A 26471-nucleotide genomic window follows, 5' to 3' on the forward strand; every position below is an offset into this window, starting at 1 on the left:
GGTAACAACTGTGGTAAACGTTACAGAAAACTTGAACGCCACGAAATTACTAAGATTTGGAGCAAAGAAAACACTAATTGTAAGAAACAAATGATTGCACCAGGAGAGATAGAGACAACCTCAGCAGAAAACATAAATATCCAATATTTTCATAAAATATATTCTTCATATTTGTTCTGAGCACAGGAGACACTGGAAGGCCCCAGGCATATGAGAATAGAACACAAAACATTATTATGATCAGATTTCTCTTTTGCTTGCTGAATCGTAAGGCACTAAAATCAATTCCACAGATTATTAATTCCTCAGGTTAGAGAAATTTAAACCAGGCGTGTGAAAGGAAATCTAGCAAGCTAAAAATGTATAATGAGGATTTGCAAATCAAAAATAAAATATTAACCAACTTGAAATTTTCATGATTTCCATATTATACACAGGAACTGTTCCAAAAGGCAGGAAGCATGGAAGCCAAGGGGCACAGCAAAACTGCTTTGTGCAGGCATCTGGGTACCGACTGAAGTGATAGCAGAGGTTCTGAAAACATGACAGGACTGTAACTCCAGTACCTCCATGTGGTTCTATACTTTGGTTTATGTATAAATATTCCATGGTTCATGTTAGAAAGGAAAAAGGGAAATCAAAATCCAGCACAAGAGGATGAAACATGTAAAATCCCATGGTACCCATGTGTACATGTCATCTTACAGGATCACACACTCTAAATAACCCATATTTAAGAACAGGTGATATGAAAATTATTACAGGGATTTGATCTGCTAGGTGAGCAAAAGATGCCACCACTTGTGTGACACTGCTCCAGGTGACAGGGGATAAACAGCAGAGCTGTAAAGTGGAATTCCCAGGGCAGTGTTAGTGGCCATGAAACACTCCAAAGGCATCTGTGCCTAAGGTTCTTACACTGCATGTGCTGTGCCATGACCCAGTTGTGGAGCAGCCTGTAGTTTTCCACAGAGCCTTTCACCATTTCCACCAGCAAGTCGTAAGCAGCAGCTCTTGAGGAGTGGGATTTGCACTTTGGCTGTTGTCTGTCCTTCAGACTAGGCAGCAAGAACAGGAGATTGAAGATGTCCCTAAGAAACTCCTGGAAAACAGTTAAATTGGCACATTTAGCAGCTTGAATTCTTAAAAGAAAAATCATATATTAACAATTCTCTAGGAACTTCTGTAGACTTCCTGGACCTCTATCATGCAGGACTTTCTGACTTGAATACAAATTCTGAATCACAAATTTCAACAATTTATATTGCATAAAGTGCACTGTAACCATATTATAGTCTAAAGAGGAACACGTCAATTGGAAAAGAATAACAAAATATGATTGGTTTTATGACTGATAACTTGACAAACCAGACACAGATTTTCAGTAACTTTTAAGACTATTTTCTCAAGCTTTTCTAAAGCTTTCCATACATCCAAGCTACAGAAATCTGACCTTTGCATACCTCTGTTTTAATTTCCACATCCTCCTCCACACTGCACTTTGTGAATTGAATTCTTACTCTAATTTAATCTGCAAGCTCTCCATAAGTAAAATACACTTATCCAGTGTCAGCAATGTCACATTTGGACAATCAAATTACATTCAGAATAATTTTATGGTAACAGAATAAACAGACAAGATATAAACATCATCATTAGACACCAAGGCCTACTTTTTCACTTTTCAGCTGAAAAGGCCCAATAATAAGTTCTATGGAGTCCACATAAAAAAACAGTCTAAATCAGTTTTACACACAGTTTGCGCTTTTTTTTTTTTAAGACAATACAGTTCTCAAAGATAAAATAAAAAGTTTTTTAGCAACTTCCCCTGTCTTACAACTTTCCCACCTTACAAGCACAGGTGGAATGTAATTATCTTGAAACAGATCTCTGCCACTGCACAGGCATAGAGCTTAAGTGTTACTTTTAGATCAGATAGCCCAGTTAATGTTGATCAATAATAAAAATATTTAAAGATAATAAATGAAAATACATAAAACTTCAGGGATGGAAGACTTCTATTCTGGAATTACACAGAAAGGGAAAGAACTGTTATGTGCGACTGGTTCATAAAGGAATATGTGTGGGTCTGTCTGTCATCCTAAGGTCAGAAACATGACACACTTTCAGATATTGAGCCCTGCAATCAAAATATGGTAAAAAAGGAACTATTTTGATCTCTCAGTGGTCTTGCAGTGTCCTTCTCACCTGGCCTTCTCGAGAAAATTTGAAGGGTGGTTTGTGCTTGATAACACTCGTTGCAAGGCGAAGCAGCCCTGTGAGTCCATCATCCTCTATGTTCCCATCCTGATGGTCAAGGATTTCTCTGCTGGATATGCACATACAGGGAGAGAAGGAATGTCACAGCTCTGTCCCACCAACAATAAACACAATACAAATTCCAAGTGAAATTCTTGTAGGCAAAGCTCACCTCCGAATGCAATCAGCAAGGTGTCTTGCCAGTGCATCTAAATCAAGCAGGGTTGTCTGATTCAAAATAAAGAAAATGGAACAAAAATGGGAGAGAATTATGGACTTATTTTGGAGGAAATTTCATTAGTGCATACAGAAAAACAGAGATAATTAAAACTCATTTTCAAGCATGCTCTAAGGTTTGTAAATTCTGCTAAGTGGCTGCTAACTGAATTTAACTCTTTCAGCTTTAATCAAGTATTTGATTAGCTCCTCCTTGGAATTATCAACAGTGACTCTCACAGATAATTACAGTATTCCCATGTCTGTGACCTTCAACTAGGTTCACCTTCTTCATGTGTTATAACAACTCCTCTTTCTTGACACTACAGAGTCACTACCTGAAGCTTCCAAGAGCTACTAAATACACATCAGAGTAAACAGGGAGATGGAAAACATCCAAGAGCTGCTCACAGCAGCCCATCAGATCGTAAGAAAAAATGTCTGAAGACACAAATTAAAAGCAATAAACATTGGTATGAATGCAAGGCAAACCCACCTGACTTGCATCTTTGACATGAATGTTATCAATCAGTTTGCACAGCAGCCAAAAATACTCCTTACAACCAGGTCGCAGTACAGTTTCCTCTTCATAGTCCTCTATCTGTGGAAAGAAATTACTTTTGTTCAGAAGGAGAAAACAAAATAACTGTATTAAAAAAACACAGTGAAGCCAGTAACTGTGTTGCAAGAGTATTACTTTCTCCAAGCCTCTAGGGTAAGTGCAAGAACAATGTATTTTACAATGGTAACAGTGTGCACTGTATTTTTCTTCTGCAATATTTATTTATTTTCTCGAAAAATTATCAGGATGATCTGCGAGACCTATAAAAGATTTGTAGAACAGTGTGGAGTTCATCCCACCCACTGCAAATCACAAAAATACTCTGGATTAGACTAGACAAAACATGAGAAACTTGGCCTGATTTAACTTAGTCACTATATCTCTAATTTTAAACTCTCCTGAAAAAGAGATAAATATTGCAAAATCCTCTGTTGGTTTCTTTTAATTCAACTCTTTTTTACCGTATCTGTGTATGTGGCCATTGAAATTTAAGAACAAGAGTATTTCCTAAAAGCTGTTCGGCATTTCTCCAGGCCCAGCCAAGATGTAAATTACTGCAGTGTCACAGTTTAACCACTTTCAGAAAGTTTCTGGAAACATATAAACCAGAAGCCTTCCTATCTCGTGTATCTGAAAGAGTATGTCAGACACAATGATAATGCGCTATCATTTTTAGTTTTTATACTAAAGAAAGTGTATTTAAATTTATCTTTGAGGAAGTCTTGTCAGTTCTTAAATTCTTACCCTAATTGGTTTCAGAGCTTGAGCATCAGGGAGAAATTTTAACAAGGTTGACGCAGCCAGCAGCAGAAAGGAGCGATTGATTGAGTCTCCCCCATCCAGGCCAGAGAGAGATAATTTGTACAAACCATTGCAAGACTCATGGCGAACTGCAGTCTAGGAAAAATAAAAAAATTACATGACCACACATGCTATTTGGAATATTTTTTCTTTTCCATTTCTTTTACAGGTACACAAATTCCTCTTATAATACATATAAGGTTATCAGGCTTGAATGTGTCTTTCTAAAACAGGTATTACATATAATGTGCACATATTATATTACATACATGTAACATAATTATATTACATATAATATTTACACTGCTTACAGAAATATGCAAAATATGCTATTCTAATTAAAAAGATGATTTGTCTGTGCCCTGTGTCTCAAGTTATGCATTTTCTATGGGAATGATTACAGTGACTAGAATAGAAAATACCACATCTGACAAATTAAGAAATCCTATGTGAATCCCGAATTTACCCTTACTCATTTGTAACTCCTACTTAATTTAATTTCACTAGAAGAACTATCTTCTTCTTTCTTTTGTTAAGAAAAACATCCACAGTCAAACAAACTTGGGAAGTTTGCACTCTCTCATTTCCAGGGATTTTAAATGGAACCAGCCTGAAAGCTTTTTCTGTGTTTGAGTAATAAAACAACAGATAAGAATTATCACATCATGTCCACCTTGCACCTTTAAGCAAACACCGGTAAATACAAAAATAATCTACTGTGAATATAACTGATGTAATTTTTAAGCCTTTATTACATGAGAAAAAATTACTTAAAGTCAGAGAAAGCTTTGGTCATGACAAAAATTTGTGTATCAATTCTCATTCACCTCATTTTGTGGTTCTAAGTATAGAAAAATAAACAGTAAAAAAAAATCCAATCATGTAAAAAACATAACTGGGGAAGTACATTCAAGCTAATTCAAATCAGGTGGCATCACCCAGAAATTTCAACAAATTACAATGAGAAAATGACCTTCAAACAGAAGCCAAGGATAAAGTGAGAGATTATAACCCAGTTTGCCACCGACCACAGATGTGCCACCTTCCAATGGTCATTTCTTACACAGCATTGCAAGTAACTGAAGCAGATCTTGCCACTTTTAGCAGGAAAACGCTTGTCTTGAATTTAATGGCAACCCAAAGTTAATGACACTAATTAGGAATGTAACAACCTCCTCATTACTGTACCTCTGGAATAAGAAGGGTGAGTTTCTTGAGCCAGTCTTGCAAATGGTCACTGTCAGCCAGACTGGATTTCACCAAGGAGCAGCAGTGAGCCCAGCTCACCAAGAGCCACATGGAATAGTGAGTGACTGAAAGAGGAGAGAAACCCCACAAGAAGCAAAGGCTTTTTGAGTGGAAGGCTTGCACAGTCCAAAATTATATTTGAGTCACACTAACAGGCAAGCTAAAAATCTTTATTGGCACTTAGAATACAAAAGAAATCTAAGTTTTACCAATATGCTGATTAAATACTGGTCACTGTACCAATGATGACCATCAATTACATTAAATATTACCAGTGAGTGGCAGTCTCCTTTCCTAAAGCTCTTCTTACCCTGTGAGCTGGTGCTTTGCATCACATCTTCACACTTATTTCCTGTTTTGTACTAATTTCTGTGGCCGCATTTGTGTTGCCTCAAACAAAAGTTCCACTGCAATCATCTTGCAGCCTTCAAGGAACTTTGGAAATTCTTAGGTAGCGTCTTTGTAAGGAAATCAGAGTAATGAGTGTTTTGCAGTGCTCCAGTGTCACCTTTCCTCTGGTAATAAGGCCAGCAAGCTTTCAGAGACTACACTTCCAAATATCCCGTTTTTTTAAAGGAATTATCAATGGAGAAACCATTCTTCATCTTTCATTACTTATAAGAGACTGTCAGCAGCAGGAACCCAAGCACAGACCCACCCAATGACAGCAGTTTCTGGGACCAATATTTACTGGGACTTGTTCACAGCAAACAAGGCCTGAACACTCAATTACAGATGCAACCAAGGGTGTCCAGGACAGCTTTTTATGGGGTAGAACTCCCACTTGTCCTGCCAATAAAGCTTTTCCTCTCAGCAGAATAAAGAAATCTGCTCTTGGAATAAGGTCTAATTTCCATTTTTCAGGTGCAAGAAGAGTTTATTCCTTGTAGCCTTCTCATCGTCTCCTAAATTCCACCTAAATTTCTCCTCCTCTTCTTTGCAAAGTGTTACATTTTGATAGGATCCTGCCTGGATACCTCTGCCATTGGTTTTTAATGCAGGATAAAGTGCTGTATGGGATTTGTCTGTATTTGCTGTTCTCCTCAGTGACGCAACTTGAGCTGGAAATTCTCACATGGAATTTCTGCCACAAGCCCAGTAAGAAATATTTCAGCAAGAGGGAAACAGCTGTTGCCCATGGAGAAACTCATTGAGCAGAAGATGCTTCCAACCCCTGCTTCAGCTTCACTCTCAAAATAAAACTGAGTTTCCCCCCTTCTTAGTGATGCTTTATCTTAGGTAAAGTTTGGGGATCAGGGGTGGGAGTAAGAATGGGGGAAAATCCAGATGGGATTTAGCCTGCAAAGTGGATCGGGAAAATCTGGATGAGATTTCAGCCAGAAACAGGAGCAAGAAAAGCCCAGACAGGAACCAGCTGGGAAACCTGCTTGGGAGAAAACCCGGACCGGAGTTCACCTGGAATTAGGAATGAAGGAAAACCCAGACTGGATTTCTCCTGGGAAGTAAGTGGCTTAAAGAAAAACCTTGACCGGATTTCACAGAAAATCCAGATGGGGGGGGGGGAGAAACACGGACTGGATTTCCCCTGGAAAGTGGATCAGGGAATAACCATGACCTGATTTCACCCTGAATCCAGACTGGGGAAAAAACCTGAACTGGATTTAGGCCCGAAATTAGATCAGGGGAAAACCCAGACTGGATTTCACTCAAAAACCACGGATATTTCCTTGGAGTAAAACAATTTTCCAGCATTCTAATGGTGGAATAAATAAAAATCATAAATCATCATCAATTTACTGTCCCTATTATTAGTTCCTGACACAGCTGTTTAGGAGCACTGACCTTCATGCCTTGACCTGTGATCAGACTGAGCCTTCAGCACCCTGACAGGAAGAAGAGAAAATCATTTGAATTTCATCACAGAATATAACAGATTATCACTCAAAAACACAAGTACACACAAGGCACAACACAGTTACTCTTAAGTAACCACTTGGAAAATCATTCACCTTAAAAGGATTCATTGCTTGCAGTATTCAAAATTAGCAACAATAAAGCTATGAAAACCTTCAAGTCACCCCCACAAAGCTTTACTGATTACAAGATTAAAAGTCAAGAAGTACCCACAGACCCTTAATTTTAATCAAAATAGAGATGTCAGAGCTAAGAACTGACCAATACAGAAGAAATCTAGTTTTCTTCATAAAGAAACCACATCTGAATAAACATTTGCAAACTTTAAATGTTTCTATTTATTTACTTCCATTTTGTATAAACTACAATAAACGGTTATGAAACCAAAAATATAGCATATATACTTAAAAATTATTCCTGCAACTCAACTAGAGGTCAATGTTAAGCACACTTGCAGACTGGAAATGTTCTGAATGTCCTTAACAATCTTTTTAAAAAATGGTAAAACAATTATCCATCACTTGGAATCAATTCTGCTACACCAAGGTAGCAAAAACCTGACCTCCCCAGCATCAGTCTGCCACAATGCAGCCTTACACAGAATTGCTTTTCTCAGGACAAAAAGGCAACAAGACCAAAATCTTCGATAGGTCAGATTTTGTCTTCGGTATCAGCAGGATGGAAAAAATAAGTCAAATCTGGCAGATGACTAAGCAACATGAAAGTGAATTTATTTTAATTTCTCCTTTACACTGGCTTGAAATTGAAAATGCTCTGGAGAAAATAAAGATTTTGGCATGAGAACTTATGTCATTTATAGTTTATATACACCCATGCCTTGCACCTTGACCACAGAGTTCTCATCCCTCTCCTCTCTGCCACCACAGGAGGCAACTAAGAAAAGCAAGTCTACAGCCTCTGGAGCTCAATTTCTGATGTGGCTGTCAATGGGGACCACAGCTGGAAGAGCCCTGGAGTTGTGAACGAAAGCAGCGATGAAAATGCGCACACTCGATCAGCTTTATCACAAAAATAAAAAGATATTGTACCTAGGTGCCAAGTTGTCATATGTATAAGCAACTGACATAAGTCGCTGAATCAAACTGGTTCCCTGGACAAGTACAAGAAACACCTTTAAAAATTGAAGTCGAAAGAAAAAAAAAAAAAACAAGTTAATATAACAACAAGCTTTTTGATCTGTTTTTCAATTATACACACTGTGTGAATCTAAATAAACCCACCTGTGCAGAGGAGGAAGAGCCAAAGGCAAATCACAGCATCTTCACAGTTAACAATTTACTGGTTTTATTAAAGTAGACCTAAAATCCCATGTTTCACTGACTAGGTCTAGATGCTAAAATTTCATTCTCTACGGAAGACAATTTAACTGAATAGGAAAATCAACCATTTATTCAATCCTTTTAGTAAAAACATGGTATTTTTTTAAAGGATAAACTACCTGCAGCCTTTGCAAAACCTTAGGTTTGAGGAGAGAGAGCTGAGGATGAGGTTGGACACTTATATTTTGCCTATGTCTGCAATCAACACATTTTAATGACTAAACATTCTCTTAAAATATTCATCTTTAGCAAACCTGACACACTACACAAAATTTAAAATCCAAGACTGAGGAAAACGTTAAAATATTTAAATATGAAATCCACAGCAATCAAAAATATTAATCAACTGACAAGTAAAAATTTAAAACCAGTTAGAGACCGTGACAGCAGCATTTACATGTTAAAAATGAAATACATTTGATAAGTTCCCTGTATGACAGTAGCCCTGGTGATTAACGGATTTGTTCTGTCACAAACAGCTGATATTTATAGACTAGTTAAGGTCTTTCCATGTGTAACAAAAGGGAAGTTTGGTTCCAGCTCAGAGTTCAGACCTGTACTTTTTGGCACTCACAGCTGGTCCTGTGCCCAAGAAAGTCAATTTACAGTGAAAAATACTCCATGTGCTTGGCCTGCTTTAGGAAATCAGCATGAAGGAACCTGGTAGGAAGGTTTATGGCTGCAGGTAAGTTCACACTCACTCAGATATCCCTAATAAAGTTATTTTAGTATTTACTAAAGGAATCCAAAATGGATTTAGCGAGGGCAAGGGCAGCTCATGTTGTAACCATAGGTTAATAATAATACACTACTGTAAAAAAGGATGGATCAATTTAGGAAACAAAATCTAAGAAACAGATACAAAGAACTGGAATTCTGAATTCCCAATTAACGTGTTCACCAATCACCAAAAAAACCTTTTGGTTGCCAGGTTTAAAGCTATTCAAATACTCTTCTAGAGAACAAGTAAGAGATCAACTATATTCCTGATCCCAACTAGCACTACTAACTTCTCCACTACATGATTTTCTTACTAAAATAAAGACTTCACATTTACTCTTTCAGAAAAGGAGTCGTTTTCTAAAGCTCACAGAACCTCTGGCTGTCTCCTACCTCTGTCAGCCGAGGGATATGAAGGCCCTTCACATGGTCACTTGTTGTCTTCCTGGATTTGCCTGGCCACGTCCTTTTCCTGTGGCTCTCTGCTACCCCAGACCAGGCGAAGACATCGTGATAAGCCAAATCCAGATCTGAGGGATCCACTGCAAACTGGCATATCAATTTCAGCAAGCAAGCAAGACAGTCCAGCTGCCACTGTGAAGGGGAAGGAAAAGAAATCTTCAGTTTTGAGGGGTTTATTTTACACATAATTCAGTGCCTACTATGGAATTTGCAACAGAAAACCTCAGCAAGGTATCAAGGAGAAAAAACTAGAAGTAACTTGAATTTAGCTCACACTAATGATAGAATAATAATGAAAAATATGATTATTAGTAATTTTTATATAACATGTACATTACTGAAACATGTTTTACTAACACCACAGCCACTATGCTAATTGTCTCACTGACAGCAAGGGAAAATGGCATTTCTTGGCCTCGTAGATAAGGGAAAGACAATGAACAGATTAGTGCTTTTAATACAGGCTATAATAAATAATTTTCCAAATAACAACCTTCCCCAAAACAAGCATAAGAGCAAAAATAAATACTCCATTCTTGTTTGGCTACTTTTGACTTTTTTAAAGAGTAATATCAATGCAGCTGAAATCATTCCTGGGGAAGGAACACAGGTTTTTTTCCCTCTAAGGTTCCATGAGCTACAATTTTAAGTTCTACAGTTTTAAATTCTACAATTTTCAGAATGGACAATCCTCCCCAAAACCCACAGAAAAAACAGGAAGGGTGGTTTTAAAACATAAAAAAGCAGAAGTATATATATACACTTTCTTTTTTTAAAACTAAACTACTCCAGGAATATAAAATATTAAAAAGGCACTAGTCTACTACACAGATTCTGGTGGTTTCAACCAGAGGATGAACGTATTTCACAACAGAAAAATAACTGTAACAAAGACTCATAGTATTAGAAATCTTTACAACTAACAGGAATGTTCTTCTGGAGAGAAAGGGTGAATGAACACCTACCACAGTCCATGATTCCTGCTCTTTAGGCTCTAGGATTCCAGAATTGAAAATTTCCAGTAACTGTTGGAGCCCTCCAGCAGCAACAAACTGCAAATATATTATGGAACCAGGGTGAGAAAAAGCAGATACAGAAATACCACTAAGATCAGTTAGATACCAAGCTAAGCTTTACAAATTAATACATAAATTATAAACTATTTAGCTGGATATTTTATGAAAACAAATGAAATAACTGTACATGGCTGTGACAAATTTACAAGCCTGGTAACACAGAAAAACCTCCAAATGTTATCCCTAAATTTGAGACAAAAGATTTTAGGATAGATAATATTTTAAATGGGATTTTATTTTATGTCTCTCTTGAAAAAACTGTCTTAGTTATCACAGAATACTGTAAAAAAACAAACCTTGCAGCTCCATGTGTTTTTACTGTTTTCTATTTGATCTTCACTTGAATCATCCGAGTCTGGGTAAAGATCACTGTAACTTCCCTAAAGACAGACAAGATTAACTGTAAAAACAGCTCAAGAATTGTAATATTACAAAATAAATCAGTAATACATGGCTTGGTTCAGAGAAACACAGATATTCTGTGCAAGAGAATTACCGTAGATTCACGTCTTATCCTCCTGTTGGGCTTTCCCAAAGCTTCAATAATTTCCAGGGCATACAAAAGTTTATGGGCACTTTTTATTCGCAGAAGGTCCTTCCAGCTAAAGCCATCATTACCCTTAAAAGACAAAAAAATTATAGAAAACAATTAATACAATTATATGTAATGCTCATCTATCTTAAAATTCAGGGAGAGGATTTTTCAAGTGGCATGGACAAATTATTTAGCATTTACTTTCATCTGTTTCAAGAATATTTCTATACATGATTAACAATATGAATAATGAAAAGGCAACATTATTGTAAGCTAAAATATGATTTTAAATTAGAGGAAAGCAATTGGCAGACTGTAACTGCCATCAAAATTTTGATGTGTGTGTATAAAGAGCCGTAATATCTAAAACCTGATAGGATGTAATTTCAACCACTTTTAAAGAGGCTGAATAATATTTTCATCTGCAGGACAAGAAATCACCTGTGCTTCCAAGCAAGCCATGCCGTGAACTGAGGGGAGAGTACAAAAGTATCACTAGCACAACAGCCACAGTGTTAAAGCCAAACTGCAGCTGAAGAAACTGTTCTTTCAAACAAAGTAAAATGATTGTGATCATCATTACTGACTATTCTTCTAATTCATAAAATAAATTTTGAAAATAAATGATAAAAGCAACTTTGGGAGTAAAATCTAAAACTAAACAGAGATGTTAGCTTATTAGGTTTACTCTTGTCTCAGCATGCTTAACAAATTTACTGTAACATTCCTAATTGGGGAAAATTCAACTAAAACACTGGATGCTAAAAAATTCAAGTATAATAAAAATAAACACATAAAACTTTGTTCACCTGCTCATCAGAAATATTCTGGAATGCCTGCAGCATATTAGGGCACGTTGGAAGTAGCATTAACAATTCCCAGACACGTCTGGATAAGTTTTCTGCATGGAGATGGAGCTCTTCACACCTTGCACTCTGACAAACCAAACCACAACCATTCTTACTGTGAACTTCTTAGAGAAAATGACATTTCAAACCCCGGAAATATATTTATTTGTAATTAAGAAGCTGTTTCCTATCTAATAATTAAATCCACAATTAGAATGTGATAGTTGAAGTCTCAATTTGCAAGAAACTAAGTTACATGATCTTTAAATCATATCACATCTTTTGAAATATTTAAATGCAGATTACTTATAAATAAATTAAAGGCTCAAATCTACTAAATATGATTTAATTTCCTTCAAGCTAATGATGGCATACAAGACAAAGCTTGGGTTTTTACAATGAAACTTTACAAACCTTTCTTCAAGCCAATTCCCATTATGAGTCACCACCACGTCTACTTAAATAATATTGTTTGTTAAGAACTTTTTTTAAGGCTTCTGTAATATTTTGAATATTAAAATGTATCAGAACAACATTGCTAAGAAAAAAGGAAAATTATGAAGATTTTACCACATGTGAATAAGCAGGCAATACACATCTCTAGCAACTGAACAGAGTTGACAACAAAAAGGCTATGCAGGAAAACCAGAACCAATTAAGTAAGATTTAATTGCAATTATTCTAACAAAATTACTCTAAATTACCTCACTATCTTCCATAGCCACTTCTCCAGAAGGAGGCTTAAAAGAGGCCAGCATCTCTAACAAATCAAACAGGGTGGTAAGATGAGGTTCTTGCAGGAGCAAAAGCATTGGAATGTTGTCCTTCTGAGGAGGAGGTAGGCAGGAAGCTGGGAGCTGGACACCTTCACCTTTCCTTTCTCTCCTGGGGGCACCCAGGGACACAAACACCATCTGGAACAGAGACAAGGAGCAGACAGACAATTTTATGACAAGCCATGGAATGTTTTCACAAGGATCAGAATTTAAAAATTAAAGACATGTTGGGTTGTTCTTTTTTTTATAGTCAAATCTTTACTTTGCAGCATTTTCAGAAGCTGCCACAAATGAAGTTTAGGTTTACTTTCACTTAAGGCATTCATGGTGTAGCTGCACTACTGATTCTGCCCCTGAGGCTGGGGAGACTCCAGTTCTGAGCTGGAGGTATCTGTGAGGTATCATACCCAGCCCCACATCCAGCAATCAGCTGCAGAACACAAAAGTCAAGTCTTGGCCACTGTTGGCTGTGACCGCTCTTGTGCTGGCAGTACCTGCATATCCTTAAAGCCCAACTCATGGAGCGTTTTCTCATCATAGTCAGTTGTCAGCTCATGCCCAGATGAAATCATTCTCACAGGTCCCATGAGGCCACCTAGGATAAAAGCCCATTTCAGCAAAATTCTAGAATCATAGTTTCAGTTTCACAGTTTTAGTAAAGGCAAAAACTTGATGTTTTTTCCTTAAGGAAAGTGGTTATTACATTAAACTAAATTTACTTGTATTCACAAAGAACCTTTTCAATACCAGGTCAGCCAACTGTGCAGGGAAAAGTGTTTATAATACAAATTTAAACACACCTGCCATATTTTGTAGCAAATGACACTGTGCCACAGAATGATAATGGAAAATGATTGTGATCACCATCAAAATCCCCTTATATCATGGACGTGTGGTCAAGTCAAAGAAGCAATCATTAATCTTACTAAAATATAAGTTGGAACCAAAGAAGTCACACCCACTTCAGAAGGGACAAACTGAGAACACCCTACAATGAACTCAACAATGAACTAGAAACCTGAACAATTAAAAGATGAAGAATTAAATTCCATTTGGTGCAGACAATCAAGCCTCTCTTCTTACAAGCATACTTTACCCAACATGACCACGTTTCTAAAATGCCAGTTACAACAAAGATAAATATTTTTTTGTTATGTGGTAGAAAACAAGAGTTTCTTTACTAAAACTGCTTCTGATGAGTGGCTGGAAAAGGATTTCACAAAGCAAAGAAGGCAATTAATGTGTCCAAAAATCGGTTTGGTTTACTTATACTGTGTCTCATTAAAACAGGTTTTTAGAAGTTGCTAAACTGTGAAAAGCAAGTCTGAATCATGTTTAAACATACAGCAATAGTGGTGTTGTAAAGAGCTGTTCATGGACAGAATTTACTCAGATAATTATTCATTACATGCTTACAATGAAAAACTGAGAAAATACGAAGACAATTCAGAAAACATTTTAAACAGCAGTAACTGAGAAGCATGTTGTAATATATAACATCAGGAGGATTTAGAAAACATCCTCCTGAAGGATAAAGCAGGAATTTTCATTCGCTCACAAACACACTAAGAGGAAGCAACAGAAGGATGTATATTCACTCTAGAAAGCAAGGTGACATTCCAAATTAGGAGCCTCAAAGGAGGATGAAGAATCATTTCTGCTATAGGACAACCATAAATTAAAAAGCAATTGTAGGAGTAAGGAAAATCTTCTAGCTGACTGGAATACAGGTATATGGAGCATAAATTATGAATTTGAACTGTGGCTTCAAACTCTGAATCAATGCAGAGCCAGAAGTGTATGAATCAGATGAAATACAGAATGAGGTATACAGAAATGTAGAATTTTATCAAGTCATGTGCAAAAGAATCTCCATCTTACAGAAAATAACATAATTCAAACAACAAAAAGAAAATGTAGGGGAAAATCTATTGGAACGTGGAATTTGGACAGATTTAAGGACTGACAGGATTTTCTTTGCTATTTCAAATAAATGTTAGTGCTTAAGAAACAATTAGAAGTGAGGGTGATACTAGTTAGAACTACAGCTAAAGAAAATAAATTATAATGCTTGCTTAGCTGGGATATCTGGGGGGAAAAACCCACAATCATTTAAGTTGTAAAGGCAAGATCTCCAGGTAGGAACAGCTCACCAGGGAAATCCCCTTTGCGACTGCTTTGGCCAAACTCCTGAAGCTGTGCTTGCTGATTTATCTGCTCCTTCTGCAAATTTTCATACCAATGTGTGACTTCTGCTCGGAGATCAGCCACCTGATCACTAGGGTACATTTCTATGGTCATCTGAAAGAAAACAGGTGTTTTATTTGCCCAAGAGAGCTATGGAATTACTACCATTTAACAGGGTAGGGTGTGCCTGGAAAAGGAATTTTCACTCACCTTGTCAGGAAGTCCAGCTGGCTGACAGACAATCCTTAGAGGCAGTGACTGTTTGTCACTCAGGGCTTTCAAGTGACTGCTGATGCCAGTGCCTTCAATCTGCCACTGTCTCAGGTGATATGCAAACCTTAGGAAGCAGGGAAAAACATGGAAAAAGTGTTTTTGTCAAAGCCTATTTAACACAAACTTTTGCTGTACAATGAGAGAAAGACAAAACCTGAAAATAGTTGGGTTTTTCTTCAATAAGAGGAAGTTATTTACATACTCGCTGTTTTTCAAATAGAATTAAAAGAACTTTTAAGAAGTTTCTTTGGCGAGGGATGGGGAAACACTAACACATCCACACATATTTATACAAGAACAAGGGTCAACTCTTGTAACTGTTTATTTATTCCCTTTCACAATTATTCCCTACTGTCTTTACACTAAGAAACTATTCCTTAAATTAATAATCACTCTTAACACACTCATCATTACTGTAAGAGGAACAGAAATAAATTCTGTATCCAAATATATCAGTAGAGGTTTTTACCTTCTCCTAAAAGCCTCCAGGTGTGTCTTCAGCATTAAGAGCCCTCTTTCAATAATGGTCAGACTTGAATGAGAGTCTTGCTCCAGGTTACTCGAAGCTATCATCAGACTCTCCATACACTTACTGATAAATTCTTGTTCTTTTTCCAGACCAGTTTTACCTGTAATACCAGTTCAAGTTAATTTATAGGCACAGCTTTGGAACAACCAATTTTAATACTGAGAACAATAAAAGGATAGTGCTGGGTATTCTTAAAAACACTTTAAAGAGAAAAAAAGATAAAAACTGAAGTTGGTACCATTGATGTAGTAAGAGTTGATGTACTGGATGGCTGCTCGACTGACATCACCAGACTGTGCCCTTAAAGCAATGCCCCAGAACTGGTCCATGCCACACAACTGTTTGACAAAAGGAAAACAAGCACAGAAACAAAACATTGCCTCATTATTTTACTGAGAATGAGGGTCTTCTGATCTGAGACATTCTTTTTACCTCTTGACTCAATCGCTAACACTATCTCACTTTCTCCGTTGCTTGCACTGTCATCACTGCACACACCAAATATTACAGAACTCTAAAATTTTTCAGAAACATTTTCAAAGTATAAAACATGAGGAGAACTGGTTGAAATTCAAAATAGTGAATTTTCATTTTTGACACACAGGAATACTTTCAAATGAAGCCATAAAACCCCAGTTATAATCAATATTCATTGCAAGAAAAAAACTGCCTCAGATCAATTCAGAAAATATGCTCTAAATACAATTTTACTTATGAGGTAAGTGGTTAAAGAACTTCTAAAACACATAATACATAAATTGAGACACATTTTACAACAGAATTCTAGTCAGAGTTAAGTATGACTAACAGAATTTGACTCTTCTTCATTAGCTAAGTAAATCTTACAAATCCTTTTTTTAAACTCAACAGTGGATACAGCTCAATTATGATAAAATATGGCAAAGTGTACAAAGAGATGCAGGCAACAGGTATGACTTTTTTTTGGTTTCCTATCTTTGTCTAGAGAGACAAAATCTACTCGTGCCAGAGAGAAGAAAAACAAGAGACAGAATCCAGGCTCACCTCGGAGTTGGAGCCCCCATCATAAGCACTTGTAGCCAGACGAGCCAAATTACACAAATGCTGGAAGAGGTTTAGGCCAGTCATACTGATAGTTTCAGGTTTTAGCTGTGGCATCTAAGCAAAAGCAAAAAACGTCAGTGGTGGAATAGAGAGCAATTACAGGGTATTTATATTTCACTAGCACTGTTACTACTAATCACTGTTAATATGAATCACATTCAAACCTTGTAGATCAAAGAGATTTGTTCTTGAAAAAGATCATAGCCTGGGTTTTAGATACAATAAAAAAAATTACTATAATTGGCTTAAACAGCTCACTTCACCAATGATTTATACTGTAACAATCCAGAAGGGAAAAAAAAGTTATTTCATTTTAACATAAGCCGCTTAACAACAGCAGGAGAATTTGTTAGCATGTGACACCCATCCAAAAAAAAACTTACACACATGCAAAAACAGACAAAAACCTATGTAACCTTGGGAAAGAACTAGACTACATTAATTATTGCACAATCTATCCATTTTGTAATGTCATTTGCCAGAATAGGTGGATGGAACCCCTTGGAGAAAGCTCTCTATGTTTGTCTTTTCAGTGGCTGTATTGCTAATATTTATAGGCCCCTCCCATAAAGGAAAGTCCAGTTTTCAGTCAGGTTGAGCTGTACAGCATAAAGCAAACTATAGTTTTGTGTGTCTTTTTTCCAAATGAAATAAAAAGTGCTACACAGCTGTAGATAGAATACATGAGCTATTTGTACAAAAAGCACTTAGGCAAATAGCAGTATGAAAAGAATTCCCACTAATCCATTTACTTCCTCTCTGCAAGCAGAGAAAAACCTTTGCATGACAAGCAGGGCCCTCCTGGACTACTGAAGAGATGATTTCCAGAGAAACAATTTATACATTAAACAGTGCTGATATGGAATCAAACATTCTTATCAGAATTATAAGGTTGTAATTAACCCTGTCCACACCTTTTCCAAAAAAAGATGCTTGTAAGTCTCCATCCCCATGGCATGCTGATCTTTACTCCGTACTTGATTCAAGAACCAGTGTAGTGCATCATCGTAACATTCAGAATCTTCTACCAAGCAGTGCCACAGGATGTCCACTTGTTCTAAACTCAACCCTACAATTAGAGAAGCATTTTTACTACTCCTTTAGAACATGAAATATTCCATAAAACCCAAGAATACACATAAAAATCAGAATATTTCTGTTAGGTCAAAGCATGTAAATGTATCACATGACAATTTGATTATCTACAGTGAGACCAGCCAAGTATCAACTGCAAAAAGAGTTAATTTCTTTCTTCACAAGGAAAGTTAATTTGACGCTATTAAAATTAAAATAATTATTTCTTTTTGGAATACAGTACTCCAGTAAAAGATGTCTGGGAACATTATGGACACAAACCAAAGCCTGTAAGTACATAATGTATTATCTTCCTTTAATAATTACTACAATCCTATTATTTAGAAAAACTGCAGCACAGAGAGCATGAAAATCTGGTCTCACAGAACTGCCACAGAATTTGAACTCCAATGTTGGTTCTTTGCTTTTGCCAGAAAATATTCCTTCTTTTGAAACTGTCTCAGAGATTATTTTAAATAATATGTTTAAAATAACATATTAAGCTGACATGGATTCCTACGAAGTATTTTTGCCTTAGTCTGGGGTGCTTCTGTGGCAAGACAACCTCAAATACTCACTGAAGTGATCTGGAGATCCCAGAGTTGAAAACACACATGTCAGGAATTGGAGACGAACCTGAACCTCTGCACTGTGGCTGTATCTAAATGAAAATTTGGACAAAAAATGGAAGTTTGTTGTTTATCGCCATAATTTTTTTCTACTCATCCGTGTGTCTCTTAAAAGCATGAATAATTGCTTTTTACAAGTTTCTTTCATGAATTTCTAGTTCAGTGTATGGCTCAAACCCCAGCTGAAGATGTTGCAGAACCACCCCAAACAGCAGAATGACACAAGAGTTGTCACTAGATTAAGTCCTTTTCTTGTTGGGAATTGAGGATGGGGATCGGAGTGGTTTTTTGGTCTTAGAGTCCAGTTCAAGAGTACCATTTTGTCACCTTGCAGGATCTACCTTATTTTTTTCCCCTGAAGTTGTAAAATGCTGCTATTTCTACTCTGAATTTCCAACTCTAAATGATACATACACTTTAAAAGAATATTTTCATAGCTCATATAACAATATTGACTTTATTTCTTTTATACAGTAAAAGCTTGATGGTAAAAGGAGCAGAAATTCTCATTTTACCCAAATTTAAAGGATCCCACCTTCCCAAGTAATTCCTCACTAATGCAACATCTAATATAAAAGGTGAAGTTAGACTTGAAGAAGTTAAACTGGACCCATAGATAGCAACATTTTTCAGATGTGGATGCCCATACTGACTTTGGGCATGAACAGTCTCCTCCTTTGGGACTGGGGAACTGGAAATTCTATTTCTTCTTTATACACACCTGATTTTAATCACACCGATCAGAAAGTGCAGATGGATGTATTCAAACAAAAAAATTATGCAAAGGCTAATGACAAATTTTAGAACGAAAACATCTGAATAGTTCTAGAATAGGAAATCACTTTAACTTGAATATCAAAACTTTCATGTTTTATTTGCACACAAATATTCAACATGTCTAACAAAAAATGACGAGTTGGGTTTTTAAGAAAAAGGATCTACTTAAAATGTTTTTACAGACTTTTTTCTCCCTAAGCAGGAAATGTCCCTATAGAAGGTATTTACTTACAAGAACACATCAGCAGCAACAGAAGAAAACAGAAATGGTTAAAACCATAAAATATCAAAGACTCCAAGTCAGCTGTGTACTTACAGTGCGTGCTTGTGTTGTCCCTCCCTGACTGCCTGGATGTAGTGTACCAAATTATCAAAGAAAAGTTTCATCATATTTAGTTCTTTTTCTGCCCACCTGTGGCAATTTAAAGGACAAAAAGTATTATGGTTTGCTTAAAAAGAACAGAAAAGCCACAGAAAGCAGACAGCTGTTACAGGAAAACGGCATACACGTAACCCCAAAATAAACATTCAGTTTTTCAGCTACCATGAATTCAGCAGTTGTACTGTACTCTCTTCTTTCCTGAAATCCTTAAGTTTTCCTAATGTCATTTTCAGGCACAGGACTGACAGAACACTCCCTTTCAAGCCCATGAAAACTGCTCCTAAAGACCCTAACTCAGAAAAAGTCTAACACAGAATTGGGCATATGTTTAAATGTCATGTCTGAAAAGCCAAGAAAACTTGCTGATAATCACTGTCACCTTTTCAGAAGTTTTGTCAGTCCATTCTGTAGTTGCACCAGGCAGTTACATGGTTTGTTCTGCTAAGAAATGCTGTACTCTGTATTATCATCAACTTTCAAAGTTTTTATACACCAAAGAGCCCCCTAAATGCCAGCGTTGTTGGGACAGGGGCCTACTTACATTGTTATCCAATGTGTATCATAGCTGCTCCCAAATTGTTGAAATGTTCCAAACAGCTTGGGAAGAAGACGAAGTGAAACTACTACAGATCTGAGGGAGAAAGAGAGAAACAATGACAACATGTGATTGTTACAAAACTGAAATGATTGAAAAAGTCCTTTGAGAAGCTCAGGTTCTGTGAGCAAACCAAAGGGAGGTACTAAAGGAAATTAAAGGAAAGCATTGTAAATCATAAATCAGAGTGATCCGGGTTGGAAGGGACTTTAAAAATCACCTCATTCACCCCCTGCCATGGGCAGGGACACTTTCGACTACTCCAGGTTGCTTCAAGCCCTGTTCAACCTGGCCTTGGACACTTCCAGGGATGGGGCAGCCACAGCTTCTCTGGGAAACCTGCGCCAGGGTCTCACCACTGTAACAATGAACAATTTTTTCCTCATGTCTAAATCTACTTTCATTCACTCTGAATCCATTCCCCCTTGTCCTGTCACTCCAGGCCTTTGTAAAAAGTCTCTCTCCCAGTTTTGTGTAGGTCCCTTCAGGCACTGGATGGCCACAACTAGGTGACTGAAGCCTTCTCTTTTCCAGGCTGAACAATCCCAATTCTCACATCCTTTCCTCACAGGAGAGGGTCTCCATCCCTCTCATCAACTTCTCTGGATGTGCTCCAATAGACCCCATGTCCTTCCTGTGCTTGTGAAATCTCCCATCAAGTCAACCAAGAAGTTTTCTGAAGCTGAACTACACCGACTTCAATTTCTTTTATATGTAACTCCTTGGACACACAGCTGAGATTGATCTCTCAGCACGCTTGCAGCTCATCTCACAATGCAGTTCTCAGCAAAAATGTTAACACCATAACATGGCAGGTGCTGTCCAGCAATCATTTGTAAAAGGAAAACAAATTCCACTTTCACCAGTACAATCTGACAGCTTTGGCTGGTAGCAAAACAAGTTATCTGAGGTAAAGGTGTCCCTTCCTAACAGAAATTACACCCCTTAACAGATTTGGTGGTAAAGAACTTGTCTGCTCCTCAGCCACCTCTGTGTAAAATCTGAATATTCAGTATAAAATGCTTAGGCCGAGGCATCTGACCTTGCCTCAACTGACTGAGGTGCAGACCTGATTTCACCAAAGGCAGGAAAGCAATAACCTCTGGCACAAGAGAGAACAGACAAATGCAACAAAATGAGAAATTCAGGACACCAAAACAAAAAGAAATGGAGCATCAGAAACATCCGTAACACTTTGGAAACTATTTTTGTTCTTTTGCTTTTGCCTAGTTTAAGTTGTCTTCCTGTAAAATGAAGTTACTGTTACAGCCAACTTGGATTTCAGGTTGCAAAAATAAAGATACTTAGATAGATGATTTATGATGGAAGTTACCTGTTGTTTGCTAAATTTTCTAAGCAGCCTTCAATAAATCTCATCCGAATCTGTCTGTCAGTGAACCAGCACACTAAAGAACAGAGCAGCTTCTCTGCCTCATTTATTAACCCTTCAGAGAGATGAATCTACAGCAAGTAGAAAGAAAGGTCAATGAACGTTATATATTTATTTTCTTTTTTAAAATAGTGTTTTCTGGTATTTGACTCACTGCATCTTCATCCTGGACCAGGTCCCAGAGCAGGGTATTTCCTTTCTTACAAACATTATCCAAATTAATGTCAGTCACTGCATTGCTGTTGTATTGATGTTTGTGAACTGCTGGTCCTGCACAAAATATAAAGACCATTAGTGAATAAAGAGAAGGAACCATCTGAATTGAACATTATTCCCTAAGTGCACAAACAACAACATGTTTTATTAGTTAACCTGGCTGTTTTGAAGTGCAACAACACTGCAATTGCAGCCTTTTTTCATATATGGGTTCTTAAAAGACCATTCCAGAAGCTAACAGGGCAGTTGGGCCAATATTTACTCTGCTTTTGGCTAATGGCAAAGTGCAATTAAAAACAGCACTTAAGAACTGCAGATGCAATTGTTTTTTAATTTAATTCATACTGTAATTAATATATTTCTTAAGCCTTTCTGGGATGCCATGGTCCAAAGGGAGTTATCTCCATAACCACCATGGCTGGAACACAGGAAAGGAGTCCATTTCAATAAATTCCCCTCCTACTACAGGATTCCCTCCATCCAACTAAAAACCAGGGAAAACAAACATCATTTTCCCATGTGCCACAACATCAAAATGCAGGACTTTAGAAACTCATCATGTTTTCATAAACAGTGATAGACATTTTCTTTCCTCTCTGTGCCCACAGCTGGCACCATTCATTCATCTACTATTTAATATTATTTGCATGGAACATCAAAGTCAAGTAGAAAATTCAGACAGCGCACAGAACACTGTAATTATTTGCACACGCAAAACTAGGGGTGTCAAAAATAAACTGCACTGAAGTCCTCATGCTCAACCAGTAATTTGAATCTTCAGTTAGACAAGTAATATCTACGGAAACTACTGAAAAAAAATATGCTGATATATAGGTTTATAAAGTTTTTAATAGTCTGTTCAACTCTGCAATGTAGAAAAAAATCCAAATTTTCAAGGTCAAGCTAAAATTACTATAATAAAAATTTCTTATTCAATCACTTCAGGGAAATATATAAACAGCACTGCTTTGCTGTCTGCTGGACAAGAGCAAACTTGGTTTTTGTAGGCCAGTGAAGAAAAACATGAACCCCTCGCCAACCCTGCTCTCCACGATGTTTAAAAAGAGGTTAAAAAGGAAAATAAAGCTGCAAAAATAGCATATAGAAAGATGATACAATTCTTGAGAAGTGTTTTAGGAACATCTTAAATTCCACCCTGAAGTAAACCAGAAGATTTGTCAGTGTAAGATGAAATAGCATAAAATGCCCTTTACAGCAAAATCCCAGAAGTATCAAATCGTATTTTAAGTAACTTTTCCAGAATTATCTTCTCTAGAGCCCATTATGGTCAACTCATTTATAGGTTAATTTATTATGTCAAAGGTACAAAATCACAGTTATGTGCACCCACCAGCACAAAAATTGCAGAAGGTTTCAGAGAGGAAAATGCAGAGACTCTTGCACTTCAGTACCACCCTTCTTTACATTTAAACAGCCTATTAGAAAGAACACTTACTAGGTTCTTTTGTGCCTTTATTTGTTTTAACTTGCATTCAAAGCTCCAGATGAAATGGAAAGGTGGGGGATTTCAAAAGATAAACACAGCTAAACACAAATGAATGTTTCTGTGCTGATAAATGAACACAGATACAAAAATGAAACTCTCGGAGAAACATTAAGTTCTCAGCAGTCATCATGGTTTCTTTGGACAAACACAAATAAATGGTTAAAATAATTTCATTATTTTAATTATTAGACATTAATTCAAAGTGGCAAACTAAGTTTTTCAGTCTTTCTTTTATCACTCTTACCTTGACTCAGATGTTCATGATAGATAGAGGCCAGGTTTGGGAGGTGCTGCTGAAGATGAGATGTCAGCTCAGCATGGGAATTAATCTGTACAAGCTCTTCTTCACAGCCAGACTCTTCCCCATCAAAATCTGCCATATTTTTCTCTGATTTTGCACTGACTTGAGAACTACTGCAGCTGACATCATCTGCACTAAGCATATCATCAACCATATGCCTGTAAAAGAAGAGGATCAGAATGGACAATATCGAAGAGGAAGTCGTTTATAGCAGACTGCAAGAGAGCAGACATCTCCCTAAAGCTTAAGTCAGGATGAATCACCTGTTTGAACAGCAGCCCTTGCATGAATTCAAAAAACAATCACAGGTAAGTTAACTGAAGGTCTCACTAGCATGATGACTGAGTTGGCTTTTAATGTTAACTAAATGCAGCACTTTCCAAAACATTTTTAACATTTTCTTAAATGCGGTCTTATTTACTCAATAGCAAAACTTCAGAGAAACCTTTAATCGGACGTTAACAAATTAGTTATCTTTGTAACTGTCTGTGATAATGATCATCTCTATGAAACAAAATTATCCTGAGCCACAGCAAAATGCCCATACACCAATTTCTGCCCAAAAGGAGGATTTTGCGACCATTTTTATTTCTGTTATGGAATACTGGAACCCAGAAGCCTGGGAGTTTTGAACTTTCTGTACTTTCTGACACTGACCACCAGGAGAACACTGCTTTTGACTTAAGGCCTCGGAGAAGGCTTCCAAATTTGAGTGATGGAGTTAGAATCACGGGTGTGTTAGTGTGTAGTAGTGTGTGTTAGTGTGTGTAGTTAAATAGAAGTGTGCAAATTCACACGGTGAAGGGTTTTGAATTTGACACTTTAGAATATAGCAATAGGTATGGCACAAGATGGGTGTTCTTGGGTACTGTCTCTTTCTGTCTTTCCTCCTTCATGCTTTCAAGGTAGTCGATTTTGGTTGGCTAGTTAGTGCTGCACTGCAGGTCACAAGTGCTTGGTTATTGGGTCAAAAGTATAAATAACATAGGTATTAACTCTTTATTGGACTGTTTAGCATTAAAAGACCTTGTAACTAACTAGATTTGCCTCCATTTTGCTCGCTTTTAGCTGGTAGCTAAAGTACTGCAAGAACTCTCTGCACTATATTACTGATTTAATAAACAACCAAGTCCGAATGAGAAATCCGTCTCCTTCATGTTTTAATCCTGACTCTAAGTAAAGGCAAAAGAAAAACGAAGACAAGCCACTAATGAAGTAGTGCAACTAACCCATTACAATGCAAGGAGTCAGAAGAAACGCCAAGCTACCTACCCATCGTGGTGATGGTGGTGGTGATGATGATGGTGGTGGTGCTGGGGCCCAATGAACTGTCGACAGTTAAATAATTCATTCCCAATAGTTTCCCCAAGGAAGTCTCCTGTGTGAGTTATACAAGAATCTTGAGAGCCTTGTGAAATGTGAGCAGTGCTCATTTCCCCTGCCATATCGTGCTCTGCATCCTCAGCATGGGAGCAAGCATCAAGCATGCGGATGCGATTGTCCACGGGTGGCACTCCGTCCGCGTTAAAAACATGGTCCTTGCCCGCCCCGTTACTGGCACCGCTCCTCTCCACCGCCCCCGGCGCATCTCCCAGGCAAATGCCCGTTTGTGATTCCAGTTTTCTGCCACGCAGATCTGTGCTCCTACTGCTTTTCTGGGCATTGTGACTCCTGTCTTCTTCCTCTTCGTCATCCTCCTCTTTGAGAGCCTCAATATCTGCAATGTCTTCCGACTGCACCTCGCTGCCAGGGCTGCCGGCGGACTGGCTGGCATGACTGGAGTTGGCCTCGTTGCTGGATCCATCACTGTGGCCACTGCTGCTCCCAGGCCCACTGCTGCCATCCTCACCACTGTTGGCTGTCTCATCAGAGCTTCCTTGCATGGATTCCTGAAATTATTTCAGAGTTGTTTTTAAGATTGATGGAAAAATAAAGCTCCACCGGAAATACATAATTAATATCATCATCATCATAATTCAAATTTCATTCTTTCTTTAGAAGGAAATGTATCACATCTACAAGTTTCCATTCATTATTTCTCAATCTGGCTGCTGATGACAAAATGCTCCAAGCAAGATTCAGATTTAATAATTGATTTTTTGCATTAGCTTGCTACTAACAGGGTGCACGTGCAGACTTTGCATGTGCACAGAGCCCCAGTGTGACACAAAAACAACGTCTTGCTGTCCACTAATAAGAGATTAGCCTAACTGAAATACAATTTAAATGCAGGAATACATTTGTCTGAGGTGCTTTTGAAACAAGTACGGATAAAACATCATTTTTATAGCTAGTAACAGGAAACTCAGGAATAAAATTCCCAGACTCAGACTCGCACTCTTACCTCTGTGTCCGAAAGTCGCTGCTGGACGTGTTTTGTTCTGTTAATCAGCTGTTCCTCCATTTCAATGTCACTGCCTCCACTCTGATGGGTGTCACTGTTGTCACTGCTTTGAGGGCTTGCTGCTGGTGACCCTAATTCAAAACCACATTTCCCAGTTACTCTGTGACAGGTAATCACTAGAAAGTAACAGCATTGCATAAATCTGCCTCAAATATTGAGCATTCTTCCAGCTAATAGGGATATAACTTAAACAATGTGTACATAAACACTAGAAATTTTGCTTAGAACATTGAGCATTTTACAAAGTTTATACTTTGATGTCTCTTCTTGCCATAATTATACAAATTTCCTAGATTCTACCCAAAATATAATTTCATTTGATTTCTCATAGAAACAGAATTTCAAATTTAACTCTGTTCCAAATTCAAAAGCACAGTAGAATCAATGAGCCGGATTGTGGCATAAC

The 26471-nt window shown here is 37.4% G+C and overlaps 1 protein-coding gene across 1 annotated transcript in view; it reads right to left on the reverse strand.

The window, feature by feature from the left end:
- The window catches only part of USP34 (ubiquitin specific peptidase 34), a 110825-nt gene that overhangs the window by 33692 nt on the left and 50662 nt on the right, over positions 1 to 26471 (reverse strand). Inside the window, exons 14-42 of the mRNA XM_062489052.1 lie at positions 26006 to 26136; positions 24934 to 25550; positions 23605 to 23819; positions 21792 to 21907; positions 21581 to 21708; positions 20194 to 20283; positions 19587 to 19682; positions 18443 to 18525; positions 17705 to 17859; positions 16731 to 16844; positions 15946 to 16045; positions 15648 to 15807; positions 15116 to 15242; positions 14872 to 15019; positions 13213 to 13313; positions 12647 to 12856; positions 11904 to 12029; positions 11056 to 11178; positions 10856 to 10939; positions 10449 to 10535; positions 9415 to 9615; positions 8011 to 8093; positions 6890 to 6930; positions 5027 to 5151; positions 3782 to 3934; positions 2972 to 3076; positions 2432 to 2487; positions 2209 to 2329; positions 919 to 1102 (exon numbers count right to left, since the gene is read on the reverse strand). Of these exons, the coding sequence (XP_062345036.1) occupies positions 919 to 1102; positions 2209 to 2329; positions 2432 to 2487; positions 2972 to 3076; positions 3782 to 3934; positions 5027 to 5151; positions 6890 to 6930; positions 8011 to 8093; positions 9415 to 9615; positions 10449 to 10535; positions 10856 to 10939; positions 11056 to 11178; positions 11904 to 12029; positions 12647 to 12856; positions 13213 to 13313; positions 14872 to 15019; positions 15116 to 15242; positions 15648 to 15807; positions 15946 to 16045; positions 16731 to 16844; positions 17705 to 17859; positions 18443 to 18525; positions 19587 to 19682; positions 20194 to 20283; positions 21581 to 21708; positions 21792 to 21907; positions 23605 to 23819; positions 24934 to 25550; positions 26006 to 26136 (4080 nt within the window). The remainder of the gene's footprint in view (positions 1 to 918; positions 1103 to 2208; positions 2330 to 2431; positions 2488 to 2971; positions 3077 to 3781; positions 3935 to 5026; positions 5152 to 6889; positions 6931 to 8010; positions 8094 to 9414; positions 9616 to 10448; positions 10536 to 10855; positions 10940 to 11055; positions 11179 to 11903; positions 12030 to 12646; positions 12857 to 13212; positions 13314 to 14871; positions 15020 to 15115; positions 15243 to 15647; positions 15808 to 15945; positions 16046 to 16730; positions 16845 to 17704; positions 17860 to 18442; positions 18526 to 19586; positions 19683 to 20193; positions 20284 to 21580; positions 21709 to 21791; positions 21908 to 23604; positions 23820 to 24933; positions 25551 to 26005; positions 26137 to 26471) is intronic.

The sequence above is a fragment of the Cinclus cinclus genome, chromosome 3 (assembly GCF_963662255.1).
Source record: "Cinclus cinclus chromosome 3, bCinCin1.1, whole genome shotgun sequence".
Lineage (NCBI taxonomy): Eukaryota > Metazoa > Chordata > Aves > Passeriformes > Cinclidae > Cinclus > Cinclus cinclus.